Genomic DNA, 10,614 nt, shown 5'->3' on the forward strand with positions numbered 1-10,614 from the left:
AGTTTCTGGTCAATGGTGACTCCCAGGATGTTGATGGTGAGGGATTCAGCAATGGTAATGCCGTTGAAAGTCAAGGGGAGGTGGTTAGACTCTCTTGTTGGAGATGGTCATTGTCTGGCGCGAATGTTACTTGTCACTTATCAGCCCAAGCCTGGATGTTGTCCAGATCTTGCTGCATGCGGGCACAGACTGCTTCATTATCTGAGGGGTTGCGAATGGAACTGAACACTGTGCAGTCATCAGCGAACATCCCCATTTCTGACCTTATGATGGAGGGAAGGTCATTGATGAAGCAGCTGAAGATGGTTGGGCCTAGCACACTTTCCTGAGGAACTCCTGCAGCAATGTCCCAGGGCTGAGATGATTGGCCTCCAACAACCACTACCATTTCCTTTGTGCTAGGTAAGACTCCAGCCACTGGAGAGTTTTCCCCCTGATTCCCATTGATTTCAATTTTACTAGGGCTCCTTGGTGCCACACTCGGTCAAATGCTGCCTTGATGTCAAGGGCAGTCACTCTCACCTCACCTCTGGAATTCAGCTCTTTTGTCCATGTTTGGACCAAGGCTGTAATGAGGTCTGGAGCAGTGTGGTCCTGGCGGAACCCAAACTGACCTTCAGGAATTCATTGAACTTCTTCTATTGAGTGAAGATGGATGAAAATTTCTGAAACTATCCACCTTTTTAAACAAGATATAGCAAAGTTGTTCTTACATTTCAGGAGTGTTTGCAGGACAAAACAGGCATTGCACGTGCAATATTGTGTTCCTATGACAACAACTTTTAGAAACAAGGAATATTTGTATCAGTCATGGATACAAGACTCCACTCGTCACAGACTAGTTTTACTTTGCAAGGTTTACATTTGGACTAAGATGGCCAACTGACGGGCCAGATCTGGCCACTTAGTTATTTTTAGAAATCGAATTGGAGGTTCTCAGTCCTGGGTTACAGATTGATATTGGTCTCAATAGGTTGAGATTCGCAATACTCAAACCCCTTCTCTCCACTCTCCCAGATTCCTGGAATGACTGAAGACTTAAACTCATCCCAGGAACTATCCGATGTGGTAAATGTTGGGAATGGATAAGAATTGGTGCACAGGTAGAAAACAACAGGTACTTGTTAGAGGAATTTTGTCAGGGTGGGGAGCACTGGTGAGGTTCCCCAGAGATTGGAGTTGGGACCACCACTGTTTCTAATTTACATCAATAACTTGGATTCAGAAAGTCAATATAAACTGGTCAAATTTGCAGCTGATCCCAAGCTCGAAGGGGCAGTGGAATCAAAGGAGGCAGCTCACAAATTACAGAATGGGTTGGATAAAATGTGTAAGTGAGCATAGCGATGGCAGATGAAATTTAATGCAGACAAGTATAAAGTATTGCACATTGGAAGGAAAAATTGGCAAACAACTACATGAATAGTGTGGAACTAGCTAAAAATAAAGCTAAAAGAAATTATGGGAGACATTCAAGCGCTGGAGACAGTGCAAAGAAGTGCCACAAGGCTGATCCTCGGTGTCAGGGGTTAGAGTTATGGGGAAAGACTGGGGCTTTTCTTAGAGATATACAAGATAATTAAGGGAATGGAAAAGGTAAATCCGGAATATCATTTTAAATTAAATTCACAGTGTAGAACGAGGGGTCACAGGGTCAAACTAGTAAAAAGGTAAATATAGGAGTGATATCAGGAAATTTCTCTACAAACAGCAAGTGATCACATGGAATGGTCTCCTGGATAGAGAAGTGGAGGCAAAAACCCTGCAATCATTAGGAAACAATTGGTGTTACTGTGGGAGAATGTAGGACCTTTCTGGATGGATGAACTAAGATGGGCCGAATGGCCTTCCTCATCTGTAATTATCCTGTGATCTTTCACAACTCTGAAAACCTGGATTCAGGAACTTTCAAAATTAAAAAAAACTATATTTCAAAAACGTCCATATTACAATTTTCTTGGGGTAGGAATAGCAGGATATATTTTAATTCTACTTTGGAAAATTGATAAATGTTACAGACAATAACTTCTTAAAGGGTCACTGTCTTTTTAAAAAGTGGTTTCCGAACTAATTTGCTTATAAGCACACATCAAAGCATTAAATCGGGTATGATGACGGCAGTTATGCAGCACTGCGCTTAATGTTATAATGAAAATAATGTCAGTTCTTCTTTCTCCTTAAACAAATGAAACATTGGATAAATTTGTTTTTTTAACAACACTTTGGCTCTTTATTGCTACTGTTGGGTGTTATGGGACAGTCTGTGGTTGGTAATATTTCCCTTCCTGACCTATACATGTATTTATTTAGCTATTCCCAGAGACCAATAGTCACTTGACAATGAACACAACTGCAACAGCACTGCATGCACTCCCTCTGGGACACTGAATTTTTTCAAAATTTTAATCCTGTACTCTTTCTTTCTCGTTTGCTGTGTTATCTTTTGGATTTAAGGATGTACTTGTACACTCTAGAGAAGTTATAACAAGAGGGTGGTGTGTCCAGAGTCACTATCATTGTACTTCATTTAATATGTAGGGAGGTATAATTAATCTTTGAGCTGCAAACACCATGGATTACAGACTTAAGGAAGTGCTACCCAGAGTCTGCTGCTCCAATTTATGAAGTGTCAAAGTGATGTTACGTGGATTTGGGGAGGGGTGGGGGGAGAAAGAAAAAGGAGCAGTTGTAAATAAAATATTCCCACGTTCCCTCCAATCAGAAATCATGAAACACAAACTCAAGACAAAAATGGGCATGTAATTATCTGAATTCTAACATTCAAGATAATGCAATCATTCAGTACAGTACCCATTCCCTTTCACTTTCTAATGAAGACTACAAAAGCCTTTTAACCGATCAACAGTTAGGGATTTTGGCCAAAAATCATGAAAATATATATTTAAAGATACAAGGGGAAAAAAAGTTGATAATTTCAAGTGCAGATTAATCAGAGCATTCCTATCATGGTGCCAAGCTGCCTGCATTTTAGCAATTACAAACTTTGAGGACATTGATTGCCACAGTGATGAGATCAGACAATACTGCACGGATTGCAGGAAAAAGCTGCATCAAACAGGCCAAGCACTAGCAGCAAGACTTGAAATCAAATGATCCTGGATCATGACTCATTATACGTTGTCTCAAACTTCACATTACACCCCACCATCCCTAATACATCACCAAACACTACAGTTAGTGGGGGAGGGAATCGGCTGTCTGGTATACGGTACATACGTCAGAATGTGTGCAACACTGATATCAGTTAAACCAGTTCTTCCCATTTATACACATATCCATATACCTTCAGTGTAATTCAATATAAAGAATTCCAAAACTGCACACGTATTGAAAGTGAGACTATCTGTGGAACCAGACAAAATTTGTCAATTGGAGGGTCATTTCATTTGTTCTGCGAGCAGTGTGCATGAATAGAAGTTCTGAAAAATGTTGCAGTATCTAACACATTGATATAATCGACGCCAATATGCAACCCCACAAACCATCATTATGCATTCTTTTAATTAGTTTGATAGTCAAATACCGAACAACACAAACTCATTGGTCAACAAATTCTCAGACTGGGATTTCTGAATACTGGTCATGGAAATGTGTAACAGTGGAACAATGGCATGGTAAGTTTGGACTGAGAATGCGCTTTAATTGCTAAAATGACAGTGAAACTCAAGTACATATTGCCCACCTCTTTCCCGTTTCTTGTGAAAAACACAGTTGCCATTCCTTTGTCAAAGGATTCTGGGTGGACACCACAGCCAATTCGATCTCCTGTAAAACACTTCGGCCCAAACTGCTGGCCCACGCCATTTCCATTAAACAACCTTCAAAATGAAAAAAAATCAGTTCATTAAAAAGCTCTGGAGTATTTTTTCAGAAGAAGCCACAAGTCCAAGTCATACACACTGCATTTAAAACTACAGCACATCAACTGGGCTCATTAGAGGTCGAGCTTAACATGTCAGCAACACTCAGAAAATCAAGATTTTAGAATTAACTCAGGACCAGTAAAAAAAAAACGAAGGGAAGAAAATCAGACTCATACAGGTACAAAATACTCTGTGAAACAGGGACCGGGAGGGGAGGGAAGCTATTCTTCTACCTTTTCCTTTGTTATTTTCTGCCTGCTTTTAGATCTCTCTGCACCATACCATTTCCTAGCTGGCAGGGCAAGCAGCCACCCTATTCCCAGGCCTCATCAATGTCACGGGCATGATTAGCTGCTACAGGCCTAGCAGCCACAGAAGCTGTTCCAGTACAGCGACAACACTGGCATCTACCCGACAATGTGGTAAATTGCCCAGGTATGTCCTGAGAACAAAAAGCAGGACAAATCCAATCCGGCCAATTACCGCCCCATCAGTCTACTCTCAATCATCAGCAAAGCGATGGAAGGTGTCATCGACAGTGCTATCAAGCGGCACTTACTCACCAGTAACCTGCTCACCGATGCTCAGTTTGGGTTCCACCAGGACCACTCGGCTCCAGACCTCATTACAGCCTTGGTCCAAACATGGACAAAAGAGCTGAATTCCAGAGGTGAGGTGAGAGTGACTGCCCTTGACATCAAGGCAGCATTTGACCGAGTGTGGCACCAAGGAGCCCCAGTAAAATTGAAGTCAATGGGAATCAAGGGGAAAACTCTCCAGTGGCTGGAGTCATACCTAGTGCAAAGGAAGATGGTAGTGGTTGTTGGAGGCCAATCATCTCAGCCCCAGGGCGTTGCTGCAGGAGTTCCTCAGGGCAGTGTCCTGGGCCCAACCATCTTCAGCTGCTTCATCAATGACCTTCCCTCCATCATAAGGTCAGAAATGGGGATGTTCGCTGATGATTCCACAGTGTTCAGTTCCATTCGCAACCCCTCAAATAATGAAGCAGTCCAAGCCTGCATGCAGCAAAACCTGGACAACATCCAGGCTTGGGCTCATAAGTCGCAAGTAACATTCACGCCAGTTAAGTGCCAGGCAATGACCATCTCCAACAAGAGAGTGTCTAACCACCTCCCCTTCACATTCAACAGCATTACCATCGCCGAATCCCCCACCATCAACATCCTGGGGTTATATTTATAATCGCATTTATAATTCTGTGAATTATAAATGCAATTTCATTTCGAGGATTTCATTTTCACATCGTTCACCTGACGAAGGGGGAAGCCTCCGAAAGCTTGTGAATTTAAAATAAAATTGCTGGACTATAACTTGGTGTTGTAAAATTGTTTACAATCCTGGGGTTCACCACTGACCAGAAACTTAACTGGACCAGCCACATAAATACTGTGGCTACGAGAGCAGGTCAGAGGTTGGGTATTCTGCGGCGAGTGACTCACCTCCTGACTCCCCAAAGCCTTTCCACCATCTACAAGGCACAAGTCAGGAGTGTGATGGAATACTCTCCACTTGCTTGGATGAATGCAGCTCCAACAACACTCAAGAAGCTCGACACCATCCAAGATAAAGCAGCCCGCTTGATTGGCACCCCATCCACCACCCTAAACATTCACTCCCTTCACCACCGGCGCACTGTGGCTGCAGTGTGTACCATCCACAGGATGCACTGCAGCAACTCGCCAAGGCTTCTTCGACAGCACCTCCCAAACCCGCGACTTCTACCACCTAGAAGGACAAGAGCAGCAGGCACATGGGAACAACACCACCTGCACGTTCCCCTCCAAGTCACACACCATCCCGACTTGGAAATATATCGCCGTTCCTTCATCGTCGCTGGGTCAAAATCCTGGAACTCCCTTCCTAACAGCACTGTGGGAGAACCGTCACCACACGGACTGCAGCGGTTCAAGAAGGCGGCTCACCACCACCTTCTCAAGAGCAATTAAGGATGGGCAATAAATGCCGGCCTCGCCAGCGACGCCCACATCCCATGAACGAATAAAAAAAAAGCTCTACAACTTATATCCTTCACTGTAAGGAGGCACCTCCCCAATGACCTATCCAAGGCTGAGAGCACCAGGATTCCCAACTTTTTTCCACTTCAAAACCAGACAAGGATGGGACCTTGAGCAAATCCACTTCAGCATGACAGGGCCAACTCACATGCAGAGTGGTTTCACAAAATGCGATGACTGAAAATAAGACTTGCACCATTTTCCAGCAAGTCTCACCCCAAAAACTGAATGGATTCCGACCATTTCAGGACAGTGCACGTTGGTACACCATTAAGAACCAGCACCCACCTCAACCCACCCCCCAACCCAAGAACTCCCCTGCTCTTTCTCGAAATAGTGTCCGTGGGATCATTTACTTTCACCCGAGAGGGCAGACAGGGCCTCCGTTTAACATCTCATCCAAAAGACGGCACCTCCAATTGTACAGCACTCCCTCAGTACTGCACTGGAGTGTCAGCCTGGATCTGGTGCTCACTGTCCCTTGAATGGGACTTGAATCCACAACCTTCTGACTCAGAGCCAGATTGCTACCACTGAACCACGGCTGACACCTAAAGAGACATTTAAAGCAGCGCTTCAGGTGGATACAGCCATAAAAAAGTCTGTTCAGATCTCACGGTACCGTTTGAAGAGAAGGCGTTCTCCCAGTGTCTTGCTCAACATCCATTCCTCAACCAACACCATCATAGTCACGCACTCATCTCATTGCTATTATTTGGGGACCTTCCTTGCACAAATGGTCAACATGTCAGCAGTCACTGCACTTCAAAATAATTCATTGTATGTGAAGCGCTTGAGATGTTTGGGAGTGCGATAAAGTGCTGCATAAATAAGTCTTTTTCTTTAACAACATCCACCGCAATAGGAAAAAAACAAAGATATTTCAGTCAGATTATTTTCTACCTCAATTTTTCATCTGTATTACTCACTTGCCATCATCTGCATGGTAGGCAACAGAATGTGGAAGCCATCCTGGCTGGTGATCTAGCTTGTAATACTGAGGGACTAATCCCACTGCAATGGTCCCTCTCACACCAGTATCCACTATACATACCTACAGGGAGAAAAAACGGTTCACATTTCATTAACACACTGGCAGATTTGTGCAAATCAGTATTATTTCTCAATACCCAGTCTTCCTATCAGTTGACATGATTTAAGCCTTGGCCGAGCATCAATGTTATAAACTATCTCTTTCTGTCACATGACCTAGAGACACACAGAGAAATTCAGTGTCCATAACCTAAGATGATAGCAGCAATACCAAAGATACAAACTCAAGTGGGAAACGATCCCCATCAATTACATTTGGACTGTGCCTTTCAAATACAACATCCCAAAGTGCTTTACAAGAACATAAGAACAGAAGAAATAGGAGCAGGAGTAGGCCAATCGGCCCTTCGAGCCTGCTCCGCCATTTAATAAGATCATGGCTGATCTGATCCTAACCTCAAATCGAAATTCATGTCCAATTTCCTGCCCGCTCCTATAGTAGGGGTGCTGGGCAGTGAGCAGGCACGGTCACAGAGGTGGGTCTTGAGGTTTTTGTTCAGGTAGGGAGAGATGTAGCAAGGTGAAGAGGTTCAAGGAGAGAGTTCCAGAGATAGCTGAAGTTTCTGCCACCGATTGCCGAGGGCAGGGTGGGGGTGGGGGGCGGGGGGCGAGGGACAGAAATGCACAGCAGCAAATAGGTTAAAAAATGCAGTGGTTATGATAGATATTTAAAAAGCATTTGGTAAGGTGCAAAAGAAGAGGCTTATGGCAAAGATAATGGCACATGATATTAAGGGAATATGGCCACATGGGTAAAGATACGATTCGGGGACAGAAAGCAAAGGATTGGGGTAAAGGGACATCTATTCAGAATGGAAAGGCGCGGAGAGTGGGGATCCACATAATTTTGGGCCAGCTCTCATTTACTTTACAGAAATGATCAGCACTTTGGGAATTGAGGGAATATTAATATTTGCTGAGATCAAATTAGGGGGTAGGGCTAATAGTAACAACGCTTGTGAACAACTGCAGGAATTCGTAGATAGGACAGCAGGACGAGTTTTGGACAGTGTAGCTCCTGGGTGTGAGAGGAGAGGGGATCTTACAGATGGATTCCTGAAGGATTTTGACAAACTGAACCCCAGAAAACTATGTAACACGGACCCGACAATGAAAGGCCATAGGATGGACTTCACAATGAAGAAAATGGAATGGACAGATCAGATAGAATTACTGTACACTGAGGGGAGGGGAATGGACAGATCAGATAGAATTACTGTACACAGAGGGGAGGGGAATGGACAGATCAGATAGAATTACTGTACACAGAGGGGAGGTGAATGGACAGATCAGATAGAATTACTGTACACTGAGGGGAGGGGAACGGACAGATCAGATAGAATTACTGTACACAGAGGGGAGGGGAACGGACAGATCAGATAGAATTACTGTACACAGAGGGGAGGGGAATGGACAGATCAGATAGAATTACTGTACACAGAGGGGAGGGGAATGGACAGATCAGATAGAATTACTGTACACAGAGGGGAGGGGAATGGACAGATCAGAGAGAATTACTGTACACAGAGGGGAGGGGAATGGACAGATCAGACAGAATTACTGTACACAGGGGGGAGGGGAATGGACAGATCAGATAGAATTACTGTACACAGAGGGGAGGGGAATGGAGAGATCAGATAGAATTACTGTACACAGAGGGGAGGGGAATGTACAGATCAGATAGGATTACTGTACACAGAGGGGAGGGGAATGGACAGATCAGATAGAATTACTGTACACAGAGGGGAGGGGAATGGACAGATCAGATAGAATTACTGTACACAGAGGGGAGGGGAATGGACAGATCAGATAGAATTACTGTACACAGAGGGGAGGGGAATGGACAGATCAGACAGAATTACTGTACACAGGGGGGAGGGGAATGGACAGATCAGATAGAATTACTGTACACAGAGGGGAGGGGAATGGACAGATCAGACAGAATTACTGTACACAGAGGGGAGGGGAATGGACAGATCAGATAGGATTACTGTACACAGAGGGGAGGGGAATGGACAGATCAGATAGAATTACTGTACACAGACGGGAGGGGAATGGACAGATCAGATAGAATTACTGTACACAGAGGGGAGGGGAATGGACAGATCAGATAGAATTACTGTACACAGAGGGGAGGGGAATGGACAGATCAGATAGGATTACTGTACACAGAGGGGAGGGGAATGGACAGATCAGATAGAATTACTGTACACAGAGGGGAGGGGAATGGACAGATCAGATAGGATTACTGTACACAGAGGGGAGGGGAATGGACAGATCAGATAGAATTACTGTACACAGAGGGGAGGGGAATGGAGAGATCAGATAGAATTACTGTGCACAGAGGGGAGGGGAATGGACAGATCAGATAGAATTACTGTACACAGAGGGGAGGGGAATGGACAGATCAGATAGGATTACTGTACACAGAGGGGAGGGGAATGGAGAGATCAGATAGAATTACTGTACACAGAGGGGAGGGGAATGGACAGATCAGATAGAATTACTGTACACAGAGGGGAGGGGAATGGACAGATCAGATAGAATTACTGTACACAGAGGGGAGGAGAATGGACAGATCAGATAGAATTACTGTCCACAGAGGGGAGGGGAATGGACAGATCAGATAGAATTACTGTACACAGAGGGGAGGGGAATGGACAGATCAGATAGAATTACTGTACACAGAGCAGAGGGGAATGGACAGATCAGATAGAATTACTGTACACAGGGGGGAGGGGAATGGACAGATCAGATAGAATTACTGTACACAGAGGGGAGGGAAATGGACAGATCAGATAGAATTACTGTACACAGAGGGGAGGGGAATGGACAGATCAGATAGAATTACTGTACACAGAGGGGAGGGGAATGGACAGATCAGATAGAATTTCTGTACACAGAGGGGAGGGGAATGGACAGATCAGATAGAATTACTGTACACAGAGGGGAGGGAAATGGACAGATCAGATAGAATTACTGTACACAGAGGGGAGGAGAATGGACAGATCAGATAGAATTACTGTACACAGAGGGGAGGGAAATGGACAGATCAGATAGAATTACTGTACACAGAGGGGAGGGAAATGGACAGATCAGATAGAATTACTGTCCACAGAGGGGAGGGGAATGGACAGATCAGATAGAATTACTGTACACAGGGGGGAGGGGAATGGACAGATCAGATAGAATTACTGTACACAGAGCGGAGGAGAATGGACAGATCAGATAGAATTACTGTACACGGGCGAGGAATGGACAGATCAGATAGAATTACTGTACACAGAGGGGAGGGAAATGGACAGATCAGATAGAATTACTGTACACAGGGGGGGAAGGGGAATGGACAGATCAGATAGAATTACTGTACACACGGGGGGAAGGGGAATGGACAGATCAGATAGAATTACTGTACACAGAGGGGAGGGAAATGGACAGATCAGATAGAATTACTGTACACAGGGGGGGGAAGGGGAATGGACAGATCAGATAGAATTACTGTACACAGGGGGGGAAGGGGAATGGACAGATCAGATAGAATTACTGTACACAGAGGGGAGGGGAATGGACAGATCAGATAGAATAACTGTACACAGAGGGGAGGGGAATGGACAGATCAGATAGGTACGGTAGCATAGTGG

General features: G+C 44.5%; 1 protein-coding gene across 2 annotated transcripts in view; it reads right to left on the bottom strand.

Annotated features, from left to right (window-relative positions):
- Positions 1-10,614, bottom strand: part of spryd3 (SPRY domain containing 3) — a 332,651-nt gene that overhangs the window by 308,999 nt on the left and 13,038 nt on the right. For both annotated transcript variants that reach the window (XM_067976783.1, XM_067976782.1), the window contains exons 4-5: positions 6,850-6,974; positions 3,704-3,839 (exon numbers count right to left, since the gene is read on the bottom strand). In XM_067976783.1, the coding sequence (XP_067832884.1) occupies positions 3,704-3,839; positions 6,850-6,974 (261 nt within the window). The remainder of the gene's footprint in view (positions 1-3,703; positions 3,840-6,849; positions 6,975-10,614) is intronic.

The sequence above is a fragment of the Heptranchias perlo genome, chromosome X (assembly GCF_035084215.1).
Source record: "Heptranchias perlo isolate sHepPer1 chromosome X, sHepPer1.hap1, whole genome shotgun sequence".
In the NCBI taxonomy this organism is placed as follows: domain Eukaryota; kingdom Metazoa; phylum Chordata; class Chondrichthyes; order Hexanchiformes; family Hexanchidae; genus Heptranchias; species Heptranchias perlo.